Source organism: Toxotes jaculatrix, chromosome 8 (assembly GCF_017976425.1).
Source record: "Toxotes jaculatrix isolate fToxJac2 chromosome 8, fToxJac2.pri, whole genome shotgun sequence".
Taxonomy (NCBI): domain Eukaryota; kingdom Metazoa; phylum Chordata; class Actinopteri; family Toxotidae; genus Toxotes; species Toxotes jaculatrix.
The window spans coordinates 18671814-18696986 of NC_054401.1; the positions used below are offsets into that span (position 1 = coordinate 18671814).

A 25173-nucleotide genomic window follows, 5' to 3' on the forward strand; every position below is an offset into this window, starting at 1 on the left:
GCGAAGATTTGTTTTCACCATAAAGCCATTTTAACTACTTTAATAGTTTAAGAATAGAGACTTAGTATTTCTTTTTTTCTTCTAATATTGCTTGGCGTCACATCACAAACAAAATGACTCCTTCTTTTTACTTCAGTTTCAATTTCTTTGCTTTTACGCAGGCAACAGTTGTAGCCAGAAGAATGTATTCTTTATTAAGTATTTTATTTCCCATTTGTCCATTCATCCCATTCTTGTTCTCTGTGGCCTCACAAAACACACTTCTGGCCATAACTCAAGGATTCATATTATAAGTATAAGACAATTTCACAAAAAAATGTCTAATAAGATAAAATGATGAGGTGATAATTTTTTATATCCAAAAGGCGAAAGGTCAGGTTTTCTGTGACATCATCTGTTCTGCAAACACACTAAACACCTTTTCTTAAATTCCTTCAAAGACTGTACTTTTAATCTAATACTGCTTGCCTGTGTGGACACAGGGCCATTCTTTTCTCTTATCTGATGCCTCAGCTCCCACTCAGACATCTTGGAGAAGATATCTTGAGTAGTAAATACCCCCTTTAATTGATTTGGGTGTAATATGATAGATAGTGGTATACATGAAAAGAAACATAATCAGAACATAGTCTTTACACAGTCTTATCTGTAAGTCTACTCACCATAGATGAGTACAACTGACTCTTCGATGGCATGCTGGTAGCTGAACTGGGAGTCGAGCAGCGCTCGGCTGACAAAGGAGCCATAGTAGGTGGACTGGTACCAGCCCACATGCAGATGGTCAATGTTGACGTGACGCAGAGAACGCATCATCTCCATCTGGTACTGGACTAGAGGCACAGAGAAATGGGTAGGAATGGAGAGAGAGAGGGAGGATGTCAGGGACAGAGAGAGGGAGAGAGAAAGAGAAAATTTTAATTTAGAACAAACTTCACTGTAATCAGCTTGTTTTTTTTTTTGTAGTTGTTGCTGGTTTGCATCTGGAAGCGGACATGGTGTTTGGATGGAGGGAGAAGATGTGAGAAACATGAGAAACTGTGAAAAAAGAGCAACAAGGATGTGAAAGAGAAATTCATTCAAACAGTGAAAAACAAAGGCTTTATCTTCTGGTATCAAGTAGTTGTGGTGGAGATTTCTAAAACAATCATCAACTGGGATCACAAGTCACCCCTTCATTCCTTATGTCAGTAAATATATCTTGGTAGGGAGACAACGGCTGGATAGATACACAGACAGGCCTCAGCTACTGGAGAGAAGGCTAGATACATTATGAGCACAGCCATTTCATTACGCCAGACACATCCTAAGGACGAGCAGCCAGAAATACAAACAACCTGCCTCGCTGGCTGTAAGTAACAACCAAAGCAAGCGAGCAAAACAGCATCTCCATGCAGGCTAGCTGGGGGAGGTTGATAAATCAGGGTGTTATTGGGCAGCTGTGGCCCCCTAGACCCCAGTCTGTAGAGCACATCCTTCTCCTGCTGGGGCTGTTAACAAGAACAAACTGAAGAAGTGGAAATGAGGGAAGGTGGAAGGCAGAGTGGAAAAAGAAAGAATGAAGATGGAAAGTACGAAGACAGAGGTAACAGAGGATGAGGGTGTGAGAGATGGGATTGAAAAAAGAGACTAAAAGGGAACAAATGGGCAAAAGAGAGAAACGGTGAAGAGAAGTGCAGGAACAGAAAGAAAATGGAGTGAATGAAAAAAGTAATGTCACCTTATTACAAGGGTGACATTTCACTTTTGGCTTCTGTCTAACAGTCTGAATTTGACCCCTGGTGGTGACGTTATGTAAAGCAGGGAATGACTTCAGTCAAAATATATTAACATTTTAGTTGGTCACTGCAAGGCATCTGGCCTAACTGAGTTCATGTAGCACTCAAAAAAAAAAACCCACTCAGTGCTGCGGTTTGGGATCAGCAGAGTCTGAAGAAATGCACGCAATACTTTCTGCTCTACCTTATCCAGTCCTCAACCACAGACACACTTCTCCCCTTGTGTGATCTGTTCCACTGTCTTTGCTGTACAACAAGCACACACACACATACACACACACACACAAGAAAACTCAAAAAACAAATCGCACTGCTCTGCCCCGCAATTAAACATTCAACTCCTGCAGAAGTGCTGCATGGGAAGGAGGGCAGCGCTGAGCTGCCTCTTCCTCCCAACAATAAAATCTCACTGAATTTTAACAACATCTGGATTGGAGAACTGGATGGACAAACAGGCAGAGAGGCTCTATTCACAGCATGTCCTGCAGGGATGGACTGTGTGTACCAATCTACTCTTTTAATCTAGCCTTTTATTTAGTGATTGACATGGTCAGTGAGACAAAAGCAAGCAAAGCAGATGGATGGGAGAATATGGGGGGGGGGATGGTAAGGAAGGAGAGAAACTGAGAAAGATAGGGTATATGGGGGGGAAGAGAGACTGCAGACCATGTAGCAATTCTGAGACAAACCACAGGAGGAGGACGTGTCAGGTGGTGTCTGGCACTGTGCGTGTTTCTTAGCTGTGATTCTTCAGTGTAGTAGCACACCCACAGGAAAAATGTGTGTATAGTATATTTCACAGAGAAAAATTAGTTGGTGGGGGTAGCAGGTGGGAGAAGATTCGAGCGTCTTCATTCTAGGTCTGTAGTGACGAATGAGAAGTGGGTGAGAATTAAAACATGAAGTGGGAGAGACAAGTAACAGAAGAAGAAAAAGAGAGAGTATGAGGAAAGAAGTGTTTGTGACGGACTGAGAGTTAGTCTGTTGGAGAGGGGTTCTGCCCAGGGGCTGGCTAGCAGCAGACTCCAAGACACACAGAGCTGAATGGAGAGAAAAGGCAGCCTGCCACCTAACTACTGTATCTGTTTCTGCACTTATGTGCCAATCACTGTGGGTACTTACCTCTCAGGTGCCACTGGTGCATGTACCTGCCCCAACACCCTATCATTAACGGGCAAATTGTGCACAAAGTGATCTGTCTCTTAAGTGAAAGCATGATGGCTTGAGAACTGACAACAGAGACGGGAAAACCAATCAGCCATCTCTCCTGTCTTATCCAGTCACTAACTCTCTTCCCAGTTGTGTGTAACTTTGGTGTGTGGAAAATATCTTTAAATGCAGTCACATCAGTTTGTTTTATTAAATTACAAATCTCCTGTTTGACCAATCACTTATTACTAACATATTATATCTGGGTGGGGTCTTTGCCTGCAATAGAAATTTATCTCTGCATCTCCCATTCACTCGGTGTCAGTCTATGTAAGAATCTAAGAAGAACCTAATCTACAATGCATCCATTGTAGATTAGGATTCTTTTTTCACCTGATGTTAAAGTTTTGATTGACGATGGATGTTAGAGTTTTTGAAGCTATCTCCAAATTCTCCTCAAAGTCCTTGAGACTTTTTTTTTACAACTGGTTTCTTTCAAAATCTTTGTGTAGAACTCAAAGAGTGAACTGTGAAAAGGCATGGATCTGTGGAAGTGTGGGGAATTTCAAAAGTGCAGAGTTGGCTTTAAAAAAAATTCAAAAGGCAGGTCAACTGAGCAGCCGAGAGCTAGCAGGTGACCAAAGACCCCACGAAGCATCCACACAGAGACAGAAATTATTGGCAAAAATTAAAGATCATTCTTCAGGGACAGCAACTTGCACCTCTTCACAAATCATTTTCTAATTTGTTAGAGCAACAGATAATGGAGCCAAATGGTCAAATGGCATTCCTCTGAATCACAAATAACTTAACTTGAATAACTTTATTTCCAGCTGTGATTTTGGGGAAGATTTATGCTCAACTTTGACAATGTCACAAGGAATGCAGCTAAAGCAGACTATGTATTGGCTTCACATCAATGGGAAACTTTCACACGTTTCAATAAATTTATATTTGGGGGAAAAAAGTCCTATTGCTTCAAAGTGACAGTGATTTTTTTGTAGCGGATTATCACTTTAAAGCAAGAGTCAAGAAGTCTTTGAATATGGAATTTAATAACGGTATTGAGATTACCTGAAATCAGAGGAATGCCAAGAAGGTAGAGAAGCTGTCTTCAAAGTATCCGGGCCCCAGAAAACGGACTAAACCAAACCAAAAACATTGTACTGCCCTTTAACTAATTTGCATTAAAGTCTACAATAACATAAAATATATAAAAATAACAGGCAGTAAGGAGACTGACTTCCATTCTAACCATCTGGATTACACTCAGCTTCCTCTAGAGATTCAAGCGGAGAAGAAGTCTTACAAACTACTAAGCGCTCAGGTCAGAACAGGATAGACAGAAGACACATGCAGACAACCACCTAACATGTAACCTGATAGCTAAACTGAGATTCAGATGGCTGAGTGAGACAACAGCAGGCCAGTGGCATGCCAGTCAGCTAATCCACCACAGATCTAATACAGACCACAGAGCCTAGTAAATGCCACAGGATCTCTTCCTTGTTTGTTCCTAAACCAAGAATGGCAGCTGGGAACAAAAAATAAATAAATAAAACAACAAACTGTGATCATCTGACTGTGTGTATGTTTGTGTGTATACTATACAGTATAGTGAGATATCAAAGCCTCTGAAGCCCCTGTATAATCTCTAGATTAGTTTTAATCAGTTAATCATTAAATATTCAAAATGTCCAAAGTAAAATTTTTTTATAGAAAATAGAAAAAAATACCAACTTATTAGGACTTAAGAAGTTCTAACCATTAATGTGTTTGCTGTTTCTATGTTAAGGACCAAAGATTTAATTTCCTCATACTTTCGCTGCTTTTGTTGATCAGTGAATTGACTGACTTGTTGTTCCAGTGTTAAAAAATAAGAGATAAGATAATGAAGACTGACAATGAAGTAAGGAATGACCTCCACAGTCAAAGATTCAAACATGATGAGGAGGGAGAGAAGAAAAAGAAAAAGAAGAAAAAGCAGGCATGCAATGGGAATGTAGCTGTCTGGGTTCTGGTTGGCGTAATGTGAAGCGGTATAGGAATGAATAATGCTTTCCTTTCAACTACCACTGGGGTGAATTTGACCTTAAATAAAGCACTTAACCCTGAGCTTCAATGGAGCCACTCTGACAGACTATGGAAGAATCCAGTTCTTAGCAGAAATGCTCAGAGATATCTGACACAGTGTGCCTGCTGACAAATATTCTTATAGGCTTATCATCTTGAAAAGAAATAAAACTTGCTAGCAATTATTTTTTAAGAATTAAGACAGATGTTGATCTGCACCTCAAGCAAATCAGTGTTGGAGCTGAGGTGCCAGTGCATGGCCGATTTCTGTGCTTTTCTTTCCCTCTCCTTTTCTAAAACTATGTTAACTGCCACTGTGGGTCACAGACCTGTTTTCGGAAAGTTCTCACATGATAAAATTACAACAATACCTTTGATATCATGTGTCAGGGGACAAACCTCAACCATCGTCAAAAATGGACAGTATATTTAAAAAGCCTACGCGCAGGTTTTTGCAATGTAAAAAAAATTAAACCAAGATAAATCAGGAAGTCTGAAGATGAAGGTCAATTTCACCTCTCAGCACGACCCAAAACGTACATCCAAATCAACAAAGGAACAGCTTCACCAAAGAAGATTAAAGTTTTGAAATGGTCCAGCCAGAGCATAGACCTCAATCCAACTGAAAATCTGTGGGGTGACCTAAAGAGGGCTGTGCACAGGAGATGCCCTCGCAATCTGCCACATCGGGAGTGTTTTTGCAAGGAAGAATGGGCAAATATTGCCATGTCAAGATGTGCCAGGCTGATAAGACTCCTACCCAAAATTACTATACTGTAATAGAATCAGAACAACCAGGTTTTTTCAGTTTGTTTTTCACCTGAGTTTTACAGGCTATAGGTCACATTAAATGTGGAAAAAGTTCTGAGAGGACTGATCTTGTTTTATTTGTTTACATCACAAAAACCAGCCATTTTAACAGGTGTGTGTAGACTTTTTAAATCCACAGTAGGTCCCCGCATGACAAGCTAGTTTAGATGCCCTCTATATTTTCTGTTCAAAAAGGACAAAAACGGGACCTCTTGCTCCCCGCTGTTGCATTACCAAGACAGCTGGTAATATTGTGTGGACATAACGGCAGCATTAGCCAGAGAATAGCCAATTTAACAATATCATCAAGTCAGGGAGGGGAAGCATGCGCCACCGTTTTCTATTCTTCACTCATTTCTACTGCCCTGCCGCCTCTCCTATCAATCAATCTGGGTCCCCGAGGCCAGACAGGGAATGAGTCTACCCATTCCCTTAGCATTGCTTGATTGTGTGCGTGAGTGCGTGTGTGTGTTTGTGTGTGAGACACAGGGAAAGGAGAGGGGCCGGTGTGTATGTGTAAGACAGAGACAAAATGAATGTGTGAAACGACGAGTTCAGTAAAAGAAACACAAAATAAGGATGGAAACAGGACATGATGCTGAGTGAAAGCACAAAATGTGGGAGAGTAAGAATGTGTTTTTGTACGTGAGCAGGTGGGTGTATTTAAATGTGTGGAAAATGCACTGAAAAGAGAAAGTGTGAATGTGTGAAGCCTAAGGATGCCACCTACTGCATGCTGTACATCTAAAGGGAATAAAGCTAGTGTGTGTGTGTGTGTGTGTGTGTGTGTGTGTGTGTGTGTGTGTGTGTGTGATAGAGTGGAGGTATTTATCAGCTGGGAGCTAAACTCTGCACCCTAGGCAGTAATGTTAAGATTCATAATCAACAAGGCACTACCAGTGAGTATGTGTGCGCGTGTGTCTCCACAATGAACCAGACAGATAGTCCATACTCTAATACTCAATGACACGAGAGGTGAACTGCATCAGACCTTGCATGTTGCTGCAGGCCACAACATCTCAGCACAGGCAGCGAGATGTGTGTGAGTGTGTACGTGTCTCTGGATGTGAGGATACACGTATCTGTGTGTCACCATACATTCTAATCACCACCTTGACAGGCTAAGGGTGCCTTGCCTGGAAAGTCTGTTGTGGTTTCTCACACACACACACACACACACACACACACACACACACACACACACACACACACACACACACACACACACACACACACACACACACACACACACACACACAAGCTTTACTTTACATCCACTAATGTCAAGCTGATGAATAGCAACAGCAGATAAATGATAGAATAATCTAAGTAACTAAGTAAAATTGTATTTATATAGCACCTTTCAAAACCAAGGTTACAAAGAGATTTACAGAACAAAACCTTAAAAGAGCAAAAGATTAGTAAAAACACCGCACACTACAACACTACAACAGGAGATATAGAATAAGAAAGACAAAAACAACATATTACAAATCATACATAGTAACTCTTAAAACGGATAGGTCTTTAGCTATGTCTTAAAACACCCAAGAGAGTTTGCTGACCTGACTCCCAGGGGGAGACTGATCCACAGCCTGGAGACCCAGGACAGCAAATGCACAGTCCTCTCATGTTTTCACTCTTAAGCGAGCCTCTTAAGGGGCCTAGCAGAGGTATAAGGCAGCTATATATTGGTATATTGGTAGTTCATTAATATACTCTGGAGCAATATTATTCAAGGCCTTACAGATGAGGAGGAGGATCTTGAATCAAATCCTTACATTTCATGTAATAAAGCAATATGAGGTCTTAGTGCGTAATCTTGCTGCAGAGTTTTGGACTAACTGTAAATGAGTAACAGCTTCTTGGCTTAGGCAGGAAGGAAGAGACTTTCAGTAGTCTAAGTAGAAGGACACAAAGACATGGATAACCACAACCAAAAGGCCAGACAGACAAATCTAAAAGAACTAAAATGGAAATTTGAATCCGTCTAACTGCATGAGAATATGTCATTTGTGACATTGTGCTGCGTTTCTGCCAAAAGCCTGATCGATATTTACCAAATTCATCATTAAATATATCATTTAACCAGTTCCAGAAGTTGCTTGACGACTAATTTTTCTAAAATCTTAGATGTAAAAGGTAACTTAGAAATAGGTCTGTAGTTTATTGGTCAGCTAAGATCTAGGCTGGGTTTCTTTCGAAGGGGCTCAGATGATGCCTTTAAAGGATTCAGTAACATATCATGATGAGAGAGACTTGTTCATAATAGCAAGCAGAGATGGTCCAATAATGCTAATGGCTTCTTTAAGTAATTTGGGAGGCACAATGTCAAGGGGACACATGGAAGAATGAGTGTGGGAAACAGTATCAATAAAATCACTGAGGGAAAGGGGAGAGAATTTCTCTGGTGGGACGGGACAGATGTGGGATGGCTCTGTATGGGAGCTCGGGGGACACAATACATACTCTTATTGTGTTGATTTTACCTACCAAAAAAAAAGGTGGAGACATGCTTGAGGCTGAATTATTTAAGAGACAGTCAATAGACTTCGAAAGAACCTGTGTTTATTAGTGGTGATGAGATTATTGAAACCACCAGTGTCAGTTCAACATGTGCCTGGCAGTAGGGGCCCAAGTGCTTGGCCTGCGTTAATCCAGCTTGCAGCTTTCTTGAGAGCATCATCCAAACAACTTCATACTTGACACTGCACTTCGCTGGGTCCTCAGCAATTCACTTGCCATGATATAGCTGTGTCCCCTAAATATACCCTGAAACCATGTGCTCAAACAACTTGGTTCGTATGTGAGTACACTGCTACACAATGAAAGTATGGATCTTTTTTGTTCTCAGCTAACCCCGGGGGGTCTCTGTACAACGTCACACAAATAGCACCACTCATAAACATTCAGTGTAGGTGACGGAGTGGAGTTGGATGATCTGCTCCTCTCTGATAGTGTCTGGGTAAAGGCGTAGAAAGTGCCATCGCAGTTGAGTTCCACCTTTCTTCCAACCCTGGCATGTGCATGCAGTAAATTGCAGCACAACAATGTTTGAAGCTTTCTTGAGAACGGTTCACCCAAAAATAATTCACACAAACATCTTTTTTTTGTTGGAGCTCTAACTCCATGCAGTTGATATCATCCCTTAACGGTTAGTAAGTTAAGTTTGCAGTAAAGTTAAAGTACAGTAAACTTTGCAGTACACACACACACAGCCACAACAATAGGTAGTTTTCAGTCCAAGTTTAACTCATAAGACAACATGACTGATAATTAAACTTAAAATAGGAAGATAAAAGTAATTCAACAATTGGAAAAACAATAATGTTAAAAACAGGTTTCACTTTGCAGTAGAGAGTGGAGTCCCTGGGTGTGTCAAGCTCTGAAAAAAAAAAAAAAAAATCAAACATCTGAAACTTGGTGAGCTACATTTCCTTTACCCTCCATTTCCTTCCCCTACATCCTGAGTTTGGAGAACAGAAAATCCGAATAGTTTAAAATCAGGTTGGATGAGCCAACCAGACTGACAAAAATTATCGGATTACATTTTACAACTTTCCCTCTCTTAGTCACATAAAAGTAGAATGATGGGCTTTTAAATGGACCATTGATCAAAGACAGTTTTTGAGAAATGCTAAAGAAAAAACTCCTCTAACCTTAGTTTTAAAACAAAAACATTCAGCTGCGATTGAACTGCACTCCATAGAGAAGAATTGCTGTCCAGTATGGTAAAAGTCAAGAGAAGGATTTTGCTTTCTTACCTTACCCTGTACATAGAAACACACATTTTTATTTTTTGATGACTTATCAATATTCTCTAAAAGTTGCAACTGAAAACCACAAAAACAGTCACTTTGGATGACTGATGATTCTGCTGGTTTCCTCATATTCTGCCTGGTGCTCGGTGGTAACAACAAAGCATGCTCATCTTGGCATTTAATAAATGTTTCGGGGCCAAGCAAAAAACACAACAAATGTACAGGTGTATTACAATGCAAAGACACCTTATTCTACCAGTGTACCGCTCAGTGAAGGAGAGTGTAGTCCTTTTATTTTTTCATCTTACCCACAGGGCTCAGCACACCAAGTCTAATCTAATGAGTCCACACTCCTGACCCATTCATTCAACACAGCTGACAACATACTTTTACTCTGCACTCTAGGCTGACATTCATTTACTTCCTGACACAAACTCCAAGCTGTTTTGTAAGGTAAAAACAGAGACTGGTTCTTACCATCACTGTGTTTACACATTTATTTCAGATCATCAGTTTTCTTTAAAAGCCTTGGTGACAATCCTGTTAAGGATTCTATAAATACACCTGGCTTGACTTTACGCTGAGTACAACTAAACAACACACTACATCTGCTATTCCCTACTATGGAGAACAAAGTGAATTTTGATGTTTGAAGGCATTGAGACTACCTGCCTGTTTTGCCTTGTTGTTCTACTGCTGCTTTCCTGTTTACCTCTCCTCCTTTAACTTTGCTACACTTCTAGATCCCCTAAACAGGAACAGAGAACATCTTATGATATAATAATGCACTTTTCTACTCCTCTGAGTTTGTTCCTCACATTTACGAATAACCAGTATTCTGTACATTCTGTATTCTGTCCTCAGCTCCTGAAGACCCAGTGTTTCATTGATGCCATGTGCAGGGAACGCTCAGTCCTCATGGACTGGAATCAGGCTAGAAAGTGAAAATGATATCTCCACAATGAAAAGAATAAAAATGGACACAGAGGTTTTCTGAAGGACACTTAAGATCTGACATCATGAAATGCACAACAATGTCTGTACGCTTGAGGTGCAGGGTACGTTTAAAAGGTGTGCAACTGAGGAAAAAAAAATGTGACACTCTCACACATGCATAATATTGTCGGTATTCATTTCCACCCCACATTGACAATGTGTAACAGATTTAACATGATAAAGGCACTGTCAAAAAAGCCTTAAAATATTGTTTCCTTCATGAAAAGCCACTAAACACAAAACCTTCAACAAGTTGCCAGGTTCTGTCTAAGTCTCATTCAGTAGGCTGTGCTTCTTTTGCCCCACTGGCACAATACGACATGCCAATTAGGCCTTGAGCTAACACACATTGCCCTTGAGTAAGCTCATAAGTTCGTTCTACATAAGCCTTGGATTGATTTCTTTTATTTGTTCTCAATCTCTCTTTCTCTGCCTCTCGCAAAAACACAATTTTCACTTCCAGCCAGCAAGACACACGCACACGCACACGCACACAGGCACATGCAGGTGCAGTTGGTTTTAAGAAAGGGCTGACGAAGCAGCTGTTCTTAAGCAGGTATAGAGCAGGGTGGTGGCTTCCAGGCACCACTTACTGCCGCTGATAATAAAGAGAAGCCAAGATCGAAAAAGATGAAAAATAACCATGATGAAAAACTCATACTAAACCCTCTTTCGCCTCAAAGGAACTGAAAAAAACAAATTGACACCAGGAAATAGAGGCTGTTTCAATTAAGGCGCAGACCAGTGATTCCCAGCCAAGGGGTACTTATACCCCAGGGGGTACACAGAAAGATTTTTACGTATCTCAACAATCTGAAAAAATAAAAAATACAGAGTCACATTTAACTGAAGTTTACGGTCAAAATGTAACACCTAGTTTGTTTCTAAACCATATTGTATTTTCAAAGCAGCCACCCTGACTCTGTTTTATGCCACTGTCAATCAACATTTCTCAAAACCTGCACAGTAATGTGCAGGTTTTCCATTCAGGGTACTCCACTATGTAGATGAATGTAGTAAAAACCTTACTGTTAGCTTCTGTAGCTAGTTATTAACATCACCTTGCTCAGCAAGTATATTGTTAACCTTGTCTCATTTCCTTTTCCAAATCATATGTGCATGTGTTCCTACAGACACGCTGCATCTTGGATACCACTGTCAAAGACATTAAGTTCAGACACATTCTTTCCTTCTCCTCTGAAGAGAAAAGAGGACAAACACTTTCTTTCTATGTGTTGTCAAGGTCAGCTGCTGCTAATGTGAGAGAGTAGATAGCTCGTCCTCCTGTAGTGGCATTTTGTCCGTCCGCACGTTCGTCTGTCGGAAGGAGGGAGCAGTGATAAATGTGCGGGTTGTCGGGAAGTAAATGGTGGTATCGAGTTGTGGTCTAGTCTAAGGTGTCAGGAGAGGCACGAGGCTAATTTTCAACAGCAAGGCCATAATGGGATGTGTGTGCCGATTTGTGAGTGCGTGTGTGTGTTTGTGTGAGTGCACCCACCGTGGTCCATGTTCCACCTGGCACAGTGGATTAGGTGCAATTAATCTTAGTTAAGCAAGCCCTGCGGAGAGCTGCCTCCCTTACACGTGCACGCACGTACAAACGCACACACGTTCGACCACAAACAGGCACACGAACACTCTCGGCGAGGCACTGATGCACAGTAGAGGGTGAGAGCATAGTGAGGCAGCTGCTTTGTGTGCCTAACACACTGACGAGTTCACCATATGCACGTTTGACAGCGCCGCTTGTCACAGAGCTTTGTTTTTATAGTGGAAACGGGGAGTTGATGTAGAAGGGGAAGCGGTGTGTGTTTGTTTGCATACACGAGTGCATATCCTAGTTTGTCTTTTTGAATGGGAGAAAAAAAAAAGGAATTTATACTTGATCTTCTTGTCAACAGCATGCATGCTTGCAACAGGTAGGAAGTGCAGAGTTTGCATGTATAGTAGGCAGAGTACCATACTTATGCACTCCTGTTAAAACTATATAAGCCATCATAATTCCTCTATATAAAGGCCCTGAAAGGACAAAATGGGACATGTATGAAAGACTACAAAAGGAATGTATATATTTTAAATGCCAATGTGCTGCACCAAATACATTTGTGATCCAACATACCGATTCGTATATCATCGAAACAGATCACAAACTTAAACATATTCTTAATGAATGACATTCTTTTTAAAGCCTGCATGTCTTTTCCTTAAACACCATTAGTTATCCCTCGCCCTCCCGCTGGCTACAACAGGTGCAGCAGTCTCATTGCATGTATTCACAGGTAGGTAGGTCCCTTGGCCTCTCTCATTCAGACCTCAGTTTCTACATGGGGCCTATTAATTGCAGCACCGCCCACATCATTTGTCTCATCCCTCTCCCATGGGGGCTCACCTGTGTGGAAAAAAAAAAACTGTAGAACCGCCAGATACGCATGCGTAAACATCGGTGGACCATCGGTGATTAACACAACCCAGCAGAGTAGCAAAGTGGAAGGAAATATTTCAGGCATTCAGGTTTCTGCAGGTAAACGTCTGTTTTGTTTCCTGCATACACAATGTTAGGTGATTGTCTGTTGGAACACTTGCAAAGCTTGGGTGGGCATGAAACAGCTGAATCATTAGCACAGAACACGAGCAACTGTATTAGAAAATATGTGTTTGTTTGTTTGTTTTTTTTGGGTTTTTTTTAAATAAAAGGTCAAAGGAGATTCAATTTCTTGCCACTGTAGAGGTTAAAGGATGAATGATGTTTAGTGGTCTGCCACAGTGGTGGAGCTATTACTTGTTCACTCCTCTATTCTGATCACTACTAATGATGAAAATGGTTTTTAACCCTGTTTCCTTTCACCTCCCCTCTCCCAGTTACTCTCCATAGCCATTCTTCATCTTCCTCAACATCTTTCTCCACCTTTTACTGGCTGCTTCTTTACCCCAGCCTCTCTCTCAGCCTCTGTCGGTGCTGTTTATCTTTTCCTGGTTCTCCTCTCCTTTCTCCTGCCCTAACTCCCTATCTTTTTCTTGTTGCGCTCCTTTTGCCTCTTTACTTTCTCTATCCCCCCCTCTCTCGTCATCTCCTCAAACCCCCCTTCCTTCCTCCTGCATCCTCAACCATTTCGCTCATCCTTGTCACATCCTCCTCTTCTTCTTACCGTTTACCCTCCTCCTACTCCCTACAGCCCACCTGGATTAGCAGCAGTCTACAGTAATGCATTCTGACCCCACCTCCACACACAAAATTTAATGTGGGGCAGAATCGTGATGAGACAAAGGAGCGGATGAATAAAACAGTGGAACTGATGGCGATGGTGACGGCACCCGGGGGACCCACACTCTTGATTTATAACACCGGGTGAGCATTCAAAAGCAGATACAGCTGCAACTCGCTGCTAACAGCCAGTCTCAGATCTACACTACGGTGTGTGAGAGAGAGAGAGACAGAGAGCTCTGATAGAGAGATAGAGAAGGGGAGAGAGGAAAGGTGAGAGACTGGGGACACGGAGCAAAAGACAATGAATGATAATCTTTTAGGGCTAAGGAAAGGTGCCCCTCAAATCCTAATACAAAACAGTGCACATGATAGCTTTAATGTTTATATATTTCCCTTAAAGGTGGGCTGCCAAGTGATTTCTAATTAGCCTCACGGAGGGAGAGCAAGGAAAAACTGAGGAAATCAATTTCCCATTTGGGGCAGGTAGAGTGATCTATTGAAGGGCTAACCCCAAGGAAGACCTTATCAGAATGGGAGGGAGCCAACTTTTTACAAAATACACACACACACACGAGCCTCACTGCATACTGAATAGTGTATTTACAGCGAGGAGCAGAGAGATCTTGGCAGACGCATTTTTAATCCCCCTGACTTCAATTAACCCACCGTGAAAATGTCTGCCACAGATGACAATTAAAGCTCCCAAAACCGAGGACTAACCTTGCAGACCCTACTGGGGGAAAATGCTGATGTAATTGGCCTTAATTAGTTCTGTTTGTGTTTTCACTTCCATTTATTTGCCTTGCTTTAAAAAGATTAAGATTATTTTCTTTTTTAAATTTGTTTTCCCTCCAGTGGACGCTTTTCTTTTCAGCATGATCTCTCTGTAGCCAAAGACTTTCATCATTCTTTAAGCAAAACATTTTCGAGAGACAGCTGGAAAAGATACAACATTTTTTAAAAAAAACTTGCACTGTTCTTTCTGTGTACAATCGTAACTAAGAACTGCATGATCCGGTTAGGGTTTTTTTTTTGTGATCACTTCACTGTTAATCAAAAGAGAAATTGAGTGTAATGACTTGGGGTAAAAAGCAGAAAAAAAAATCCCTTCAACAAGTGTGCATTAATCAAGCCTTATGATGCAGGTGCCCACTTCAGAAAAAAAATAATTTTCTAAAAATACATTTCATTTTAATGAGTAGTACCAGGTTATCAAAAGGAAACAACACATTTCTTTCAAAATTGAAACAATGTGACACTGAGTAACACCTTTGAACTAACCATGCACCAAAACTCTGCTGAAGCAGGTGAACTCTTGGCCAAATATAGTTCAGTCTGACTCTGAGTCCATTTCATATTTGGTTTCTTGGATATCACAAGGAACAAGGTAGTATGCTTATAAATAATATGAAACATCCACAGACCAAATGTGCCATTAGAAAATGAAGGGAATTAGGATATGAGGCAATGAGACAGCAATCCACTAAAACCTCAAGAGAGGTAGAATATTCAGAGGAGGTATCAAGGACCACTGGATGGACACTGATGGATGGAGAATAGCCCAGAGAATGTGAAGCAGCTTTCCTGCCAGCCACAGTCAAAGCAGAGGAGATTTCAATAACACTAAATAAGAGTTCCTTCCACCAACTGCGTATTTCTCTATCAGGGCACTATCACTGTTCCAACATGGACATTCATTGGAAAACCAAGGGAAAGCTGTGTTTGATTTTTATCTGAGGCAGATATTTACTGAAGACTATACTTGCTTGGCCAAGGTGTTGTGTTACAGCTGGGCTCAATCGACTAGGCCAGCTAATGTTTGCAAGCTAGTTTAAAATGAATGTTAATTAACGCTCTTATCATATTTTAATATTTTTCCCATGAAAAACATTCAGCAGATATCTTTTCTAATGAGATAAACAAACAGCACACTAGTTTCTCTCAGCTGAAAAAGTATTTACTGCACTAAAGCAGAGCTCATTTAAAAGATAACACTTATATTTTAAATTTGTGTCATTGGATCGAGCCTCTGCACCACATTCGTAGTAATATCTGCACAGGGTTAGCATTGCTGAGAAATGAGGTGCTGATATTAGACAGCCACAAATGTTTTTGTTTTTACAAATGTCTATAAAATGTTAGCAGTAAGCTATTATTCAAAAAGAACATGGCATGCAGCATGACAAATGTTTGTTTTTGCAAGACATTCACACTATATTAATTAGATTTTAACACTAAAATGTTCACATTTGCACAAAATATAACAGATTTAGTGTTACACAGCGTGCACGAGCACGGTTCACATTGTTGCACCATCAGAAAGACAACCTTGGCTTCAATATGCAACACAACACAAGCAGAGGCTTGTGAAAGAAAGCAGAATGAAACAAAACTCACAATCACAAAAGGCATGGCTTGTAAAAAGGAGAAGCATTTGGGGGTGGAAAAAAAAAAAACCCCACAAACCATTAAAGTTTGCAGTGGATTTATTATGCTTTGGAGTCATTTGGCAGCCAGAGGCACAGGAGGTACAGACCTTTCTCACAGCAGATATTTTGACTTGACACACCAGGACAAGCACAGGTGTAACTAATAACAATAACGATTGCTCTGTTCCATTTAGGTTCCAGTACAGCATTAGCAGTGAGCAGGTACACACAATTGCGGGGGCATTGGACCTGGAACACCTAGAAATGGAAAGCAGCCGTGATTCATGTTATTAGCTACACCTGTGTTTGACGGGTCAAAACGTCTGCTTTTACAAAGGTGCACTGTTCAGAGAGAGGGAACGGACTCTAATTTTTTAAAAAATACCAACAAATCCTGGCAGTTACTGTGAAACAGACGGGGGCTTAAACAAGGCTGGATGTTGATGATCATGATCATGCCTCCAACTGAACAATGAAGTGTTCCCAGTCTTGAATGAAGGTAAAACAAGAATAGAAAGACTTTACAGGTTGCGAGAAGCGAAGGCTGTTAAATAAATTAAGAGAAACTGCGTCATGTTTCTGTTGTTTGTGAGCAAAACATACTGTCTTTAACGTGGAGGAATATGAAGGTTTTACCAGAGCTGAATAGATATAACTATATAACCTGAGATCTAATCAGGCAAAATATGTGAAAACACCTGCTGGGCATGGAACAAAGGTGTGTAGATCCTTTAAATGGAGTCGTTTCGAGGACCTTAAGACAGTTTCAAGAACACGGTTCAACTCATTTGTGGGTCTGGTACCTTTTCGACATTAGATATCACTAGACATGTAAATGACTGCAAATTTTAGAAGCACTCGTTCTAGTCATTCAGCTCCTTTTAGTGCTTTAGACTGAGCAGCCAGACTTCCCTTGCAGGGAGGCGCTCTCTTTATCTCACAGCTCAACCATATTCACCTCAATCTGAAGTTGTGCGGTTAATTGGTTTGCTGAGTAATTCAAACTGTGGCAGGAGGGGTGACATAAACAACAAATAACAAACTGAAAAGAGGGTGCCAATCAGCAAAATCAACCTCGTTAATGACTACAGGTTGTTTAAACATCAATAGTGACTCTCTATGCTCTTTTTAATTAAGTGTCTTGTTAAGACTAGAGTAGCGGCAACCTACTTATATGCTGTCATGTCAAATGTCCAAATGAAATGCTCTCTGGAAAAGAAAAGGCTGTCATTTGATGTCTACAGGGCCTGCCCGCAAAAACAAAAAAAACAAAAAAACAAAAACATCTCTAATTACTGAATCAGGACACATCGCAAAACAAGCACCCTTAAAACTTGTTTGTTTCACCAGTATGACAACTGTTCCCATCCTGTGGGCCAACTGGAAGCATAGCATGAGCCCAGACAGGGGGCCTGGCAGCCCCTACCACCTGTGCTGGGCAAAGAGCTAGTAGCTTGGCATGGGGCAGCAGGAGAGCCAGAAGGAAGTGCTGGGTAGTACAATTTAAAAAAAAAAAAAGAAGGACTTTCAAGGGGAAAAACCCAGACACATGTACAAAGACATGTATGTAGGTGGGAGGTATGGAGGTGATTTTAAATTAATTTTCTCCAAACGATGAAAAAACTGCCTCAAAAGGCAAATCTTTTGCCTCGACATGCATGTTATCACTTTTTAAAAATTGTGGTTTTAAAAAGTGTGGTTACCTTCACTCTAAAGCACTCTAAAGGGGCTATTCTCACAAAGCAGAGGCAAAGTAATAACTCCAAATGCTCTTTTCTCTTGGGCTGTCATTGATGAACTGCTCTCTTCACAAAAAGAAAACAGAAAGCCTTTCCTGGCTATTTGAGTACATAATTTTCATAAAATGAACGCTGCATTCCCAGGATATAATTACCCCAACAGGACACTGGTTAGTTGCTTTCATCAGTTCTCTTTCCAGCATCATATTGCTTAATTAATCCTCCTATGGTTGTGGCAGGGACGGAAGGAGGAATCGGGGGTGGGGGGTAGATCGAGAAAGATGAAAGAAGGGATGGCAAAAAGTACTAAAGGAGGAAGGAAGCAGCGTCAGTGATTTCTGCGAAGGAAGAAGGGAAATGGTGGGAGAGAAGGGCAGAGGCAGCTCTTTTACCTGCAGTGACTTGGAGAAAAAAAAGGGGGGGAAAGAGGGGAGAGGTATTGGAGAGTGAAGGGAAGAAAAAAGAGCAGGCTAATTTTGTTCTACCTTCAGGACACCTCCTCCTGCTGCTGAATACTAGTGACATGGGTTGAATATCAATATCAAATGTACTTCCCAAAATTGGTACTGAGCAACAATTAGTTTGATCCAATCCCTCCTTACAAGTCAAACAGGTAACCCAGTCATGCTTTGTAAGTCTCTGAATGGCACTGAGCCACGTCCTTTCAGTTGCTTAACCAACTGATATTAACAATTTAGTAAGGCTTTTTTATTTTTTTTACTGGTCACCTACTTTTAATTCAGATCAAACCAAAATAAAAAGGCATTAAAAAACTGAAAGAGCTTTGTGATTAACTACATTGTTATATCACCTATTACAGAACAAAAACACTTTCTTGTGTTATGATCTATGATGATTTACCTTTTGATGTGTTTTTGTGCTACTTTTATTCACATTTTATCCTACTGCAACACCTCTAATGGAAAATATCTGGATCTCTGTGGCTAGCTAGATGTTGAGCTCTTGTTTTCAGCCACTAACTCCACTTATGTAATTTCTCTGCTATTTGGAAGTGGGCAGTGAACTCTGTGCTTGTGCAGTCCATTTTCATGAGGATGTAAAATGGAAGCAGCTGCCCAGAGTTTGTGTTTTTTTATGAAAGTGTTTGGTGAGAGTATAAAAAATTGATAACAAAGCTTTGTAAACCTGTATAAGAATAGACAGGTGCGTGGTAGAACATGCAAAGATGAAACAAGAAAAAGTAAACGCCCACACGGCGTCAAACTTGAAGGGCAGTGACATTTTCAATAGACGTGCACTGTGTTGACAGAGTGCAGAGGTTGGTAAGAGCCACAGGGAGTCCACCATATGGACCTGCACAGTGAAACAATGAGCTGAAAGCTGCAGAGGTACGTGTTGATTCTCAGCAGAATCAGCAATACTAGCAACACCCTCGCACAAAGTTTAATGCTGATATCAAACTACTGCTTAATGTAGCTTTAGGCATTGTAAAGAAAAGGCAGAAAAGTTAGTTTTGCAACTGATAAACATTAATCCTGAACTGGTAAAGTAACAGTGGAGGGTGTGTTTTTTTTGGTGTGTGCCTGCCAGAGCAAAGGAGGGTCACAATTACTACCTTGCACGTCTGATGGAAATTTCTTGAATACTGCCGTCGTTAATAATCTCTGTCTCAGGTTAGGTCTTTGTATTATTGCTGATATCACAACAAAAGGAAAGGGCCAAAGCACATTATTAACATGCTAGTTGTGTGCCTGTATTTCACTAGATGCCTAGAGCATTGATAACTGCAGTTGTACACAATTCTCTCTCCATACATTTTGTCAGTCATACAAGGAGTATACAAGGGCATGGGCACTAGGAGGGCTGGGGTTCATCCAAGGTTTTTTTTTTCCTTCTTTATCTAAGGCTGATTCTGCTGTGCGCGCTCAATTACTCTCTTTCTCTATCTTTTTCTCACTCATATTGGTCACATTTACTGCCATGGACTGTCCTGCAAGTGCAGCTCCACACTGGCACCTGTTGATGAAAAGGCAGCATAGCACACACACACACACACACACACACACACACACACACACACACAGTCACGTTGCTGCCAATCCTGTCCATTTCTCCTTTAGAGATAGATTGGAGGAGTAATTCTGATATGAGAGGCCTCTAGCAGGAAATGAGTCAGTGTAAGATTCGGGTACATACACACAGACAACACTGGTTCCCGCAAACACACAGCAGAGAAGACAAATACATCCACACATGCAGACCTTGGAAAATAAACGTGCTCAGGATGCCTGATTAGAGGTGAACACAGAACGTGCTGCTATGCCTGAGTCTTTCCAGGCCTAAATTTCAAGCTTTATCTTGGGGTGTAACGATTAACTGATATGTTTCAGACAGTCGATACAATAGAGATAGGAGCTGCAGGGACACGAAAAACACAGATCCAACCAAATTCTGTGAAAAAGTCATCAAAAATTGATACAAGTGTCAAAAACAGATTTCTACTAAATTTCCTGCTGTGCCTTTAGTGTTTCCCAATCATAAAACTACTTCTAGAAAAAAAAAACGACCCTGAATAATAGAGTGCTGATTGGAACATTACTCCCAGAAGCAGTCGACCCAGCACAAGTTACAACAATGCAAGTGGGAGCGACTACTTCCAAAGCCCACTGGCTCCCACTGTAACTACTCCTTGTTTAAGGCAATAAGCTGTTTTATTGGCAGGAACATACACCCGTCTAGCACTGCTGAGAATACCAGCTTTAGGCAGATGACACTGACCCTGGTATTGACTGCAGTATTTCACTGAAAACTTAATTCCTCTTTGGGCACTGTCCAAAACATTATCTAGAGTATCACTGCCCATTGTCTGTCATTATTGATATGACAGCAGACAATGTTTTGGAAATGTGGTTTTTAGCCAATAAGTAAAAATCTGAATCCATCAACCGGTTAATTTTAATATGCACACCACCATCTGAGGAGGGGTAGATGTGAACTCCATGATTCCACCGTTGAGCTCTAGATCTTTAGCAGAATTTCAATGTCTCCGAGATTAAGTTCACAGATCCTCCACAGAGACATTTCACACTTCAACAAAACGCTGCTGTTGTGAGTGCTGCTGCATCTGCAGTGGGTCGAGGCAACCCGCCCCAACATCAGCACAGATGAAACACTAACATTTAGTTGCTACGGGGTAGACGAGAGCGAGAGAAAAGAGTGGTCTGGCCGGCCAGCTGTGTCAGTGGGTAGACAATTCGGGCTGAAGTATGAGAACAAAATGGCCAAATGCACAGGCATAAAATCCATTTTTTATGTTCTGTCTGCATGGTAATTTTACTTCGAGTAGCTCTCTCCCTCTCTCTCTCTCTCTCTCCATAGCTGTGATTTAAAAGATGAAATCGTGACCATACCATAAACACACTTTGTGAGATGAGCAGAGGCATTCTGCAGCTTTACAGGAGCTGTCTCCTTTGTGCTGTACTGTTCTCGATCCAAAATCATTTCGACAACATGAAGCACGCGCAACACGAACGACTACCAAAACATTTCCATTTGGAATTTGGTTCCGTGGTGGCAGATAACATGAGGTCTGTCAATTTCTACAGCTGGATCAAACGCCCTGTTGAGAGGAATTCTGCTGTAGCTTCAGAAATGTTTCCAAGGGTTCATGGCAAGGCGCTCCACGATGAAGCCCTTGTTAATTTAAAGAGAGTGAAAGACAGAAAATACGGCGCATCAAAAGTCAGCAGAACAACAAGCCATGACACTCCCCAACACAGACACACACACACAGTGAGCTGTTCCTGACACTAATGACCTTTAGCCACCATTGCCGCTTGTGTCTCCTGCAGAATTTTTGACAGTTGCTCGTTAGCAGCCGAGGCCTGTTAGAGCAGGATTTTCTCCCTTTCCTTCATTCCCTGCATCTGCTCACCTTCCCATCCTTCAGCCTGACTTGTAGTGGGGTTTTGTTGTGCTAACAAGGATCGGGTAACAACAAGACTTGAGAGAGGAAAGGCTGGGGTCAGAGGACATGGCATCCTTTGATATGAACGCTGACGGGAGGCGGGAGGGGAAAGGAAACATGTACGTGTGCAGATAAAAATTAAACGGTTTGCCCGTTCACACCACCCACTTTAAAACCGGACTGCAGGAGCTGTTCAGTCCCTGCAACACTGACCTCACACATCAACCCTAGCACTGACAGTGTAGGACACCCAGCACCTAGTTAGCTTAGTTAAAAGTCGGCATTGTCCTTAACACTGTGCCTGGGGACGTCTTTCAGCTCTAAAAAAAAACCCCAAAACCCAGCGACATTCAGTGAGGTGTTGATATGGCTCCTAGTCCCAGTAGTCTATTGTTTCTTTAAAGATTATGTAAATTTTAGTGGGCTCTGAATGGTAATATCCAGCCTCTATTTCAGATTTCAGAAATGCATCATGTGGCTGAAAACATAGGTCAGCATTATATAACTTCCTGTCACGCTTTTAGTTTAGGACTCGAGGTAACATGTTGTGAGCCACAGTTTTGCTGTATTTGTAGAATCAGTCCCAGGAGAATTTAAATCCCTGCAACTGACTTTTCAGCAAACCTGTCAAGGACATAGTGAAATTAAACATTTCCAACTAACTAACAAGTTTTGCCAAACCAAAACAATACAAATTTTTCAGAACCATTTGGTATATCAATTCAAGTACTCAGTGCTAATTTAAAATGTGTTTTACAAATTTGCAATTCATCATGACATCCAGAGGAATTTAAATGACAAAAAAAAAGCGATCTTCAGCAGAGTTTCAAATTGTTAGAATAAGCTAATACGAAAGCCTCTGTGTTACAGAACCACTTAAACATTCTCTCTTATATCTACCAGCCACCGTTACAGTACACACCGTCGCTCCATCCACTTAAAGACACGCTTAACTGGCATTTTGCATTTAACGGGTATTCATTTCAACACACACTTACATACTGTGTGTTTTAGTGTGTGTGCGTTTTTCAACCAGTGGGAGGGGATCAATGGAATAAACAGAAAGGGAACACTGCTCTCGGTTACCTTCATCAAAGTCGGCATCGTCCTCGGTGTGCTGCGGGAAGGGGAAGCAGTTGGTGATCTCCAGCCGGTCATCGACCACCAGGCCCAGCAGGACGCCTTGAACCACCTCGCTGCCTTGGCCCTCTTCCTGGTAGTGTTTGATAATCTTCAGCACCACCTGCGAAAACAGAAAGAGCAATAGCACTGAAGTATCGAACTACCATAACAGAACAGAGGCAGAGAGGGAGGAAAGGAGGCTTGACCCTCCCTTCAGCCTCCCCCTAACAGTCTCTGAAGAATGATTTTATTTTCTGAACTGGAGCTAATTTATTTATCATGCCCATTGTTTGTGCATTTTGTAGCTTTTACAGCATTTCTTATTGTATTTTTATCATCCTTTGATTTATGTTATTCAATTCAGTTGTGTCTCTGCTTGTCATGTTGATTTGTGCTCATTAGTTTGTGTTGGGGTAAGTCTGGTTGATGTTTTTTTTTTGGTTTACAAGCCGCTTGGGTTTTCTCATCCTTCCCACGGCAGATTTGTGGTTCGCTTTTTTCTGTTCTTTTACAGATTATGTTTTATCACACCACAAATACATTAAACAATTTAATTAATACCAATGGGGAAAAAAATTAGATAGTGTTCTTCTAACGTACATTAAACTGTATACTAATGTATAGAAAAGTACAGTAAGAAAATAATGTTAATGTAGAACTAGATTTTTTTTTTAAATCATACGATCTTATATGTGAACATATATAATGAGGAAACTTTTTAAACAAGAATATTTTCATTATGACTTTACTTTCCTTAATATATTGCAGTTTAACAGAGACATCAGGCCATTGTAAATATTACCACAACATACTAGAGAATTAATACAATGAAGTAGTCTGATTATAAGTGGTTTCATTACCCTTAAGTTTTATTTTGTGCCGAGGGAGGCTTCATCTCTCTTACACAGACATCCAAAGCACACCACTTTACGACAAACATGGGGTCTCACTATCTGGTGGCAGGTCTGACCTCCCTGCTGCTCACAGAATATTAATGTGGTGAATGTGCTCTGATGTGGTGGATCTTAAAGATGAACTGGATGTGCAGAGGATACATAAATACCTCTGTACTGTATTACAAACGAGAAATGAGCGCTTGCCATTTGCCTGTGTGCAGCCTTTATAGGTACTAGCTAATGCTTACAAGGAACCAGCCCACCCTTAACTGTTTCACCACCTCCACTCTGGAAACCCATTATAAAGTAACTCCTACTTCATTTTTTTTAAATTAATAAAGCAACATTAAAAAATCCAATGCTCTCAGTCACAGTTTTGTTACATTGCCTGTCCAATAGCACTGGAGCTGTCTGAAAGGAACACTAGTAAAGACAATAAACTGACTGAAATCAGAGTTATTTTTTTAAATCAGTATACTTATACTTGACATTTATTTTTTTTATCTAGTGGGAACCAGAGCAAAAAATAGCGTGCTAGGTTAATCAACATCCACTTTCTCAGAGGAAGCTGACCGGTTTTTAATACCAATACTGAAATTTGGGTACTAAAAATGTATTAACAAGGTATTGGCCAATTCTTTTCCCACTTAAACAAAAAGCATAAACACCAATCTTAAGACAGATACCTTAGATTTGTACGATTTAAAAAAATGTTTTTTAATGTGACAAAGTTGTGCATCAAGTAGGAGATTTTATGGTCTGTGCCCCGTGACGGCCAAAATGAGTAGGGGTTTCTTAAGCACCCTCAACTAGTTTGACATTTCTTCACTGCAATTTCTTGTTACATTTAGGTCCACATTCAATAACATATTCATACTTCTTCTATTGGCGTGGCTGCTTTATTAATGTAGCTCTAATAACTACTTAGGATAGCTTAGCTTTTAAAGGCACAGCAGGTCCTCTTAGACTTTGAATGTAGTAAAGGACACGTATCACTAGCGGTACATTACCAATGCCATGTGGGTTTGGTGAAAAAGAGGAAATAACATTTATGTCAGCATCCATAGGCTAGAGGGCAACGTCATGCTACAGTTGGTAGAACACTATGGAAATTCATGGCACCTCACAACACAGACCTTCAAAGGTCAGTCACCCCACTGCCAAGGTAACCACCCACCGAGGCCTGAGGCTAAGGCAATGTTTCCAGAAATATGTCAAAAAATGTTTTTATGTTATTATTACACTCAGTGGCCATTTTATTAGGCACACCTGTATTTATTTCAATTGCAT

At 40.9% G+C, this 25173-nt stretch overlaps 1 protein-coding gene across 1 annotated transcript in view; it reads right to left on the reverse strand.

The window, feature by feature from the left end:
- Positions 1–25173, reverse strand: part of LOC121186567 (eukaryotic translation initiation factor 3 subunit H) — a 52193-nt gene that overhangs the window by 21313 nt on the left and 5707 nt on the right. Inside the window, exons 2-3 of the mRNA XM_041045338.1 lie at positions 22952–23108; positions 663–830 (exon numbers count right to left, since the gene is read on the reverse strand). Of these exons, the coding sequence (XP_040901272.1) occupies positions 663–830; positions 22952–23108 (325 nt within the window). The remainder of the gene's footprint in view (positions 1–662; positions 831–22951; positions 23109–25173) is intronic.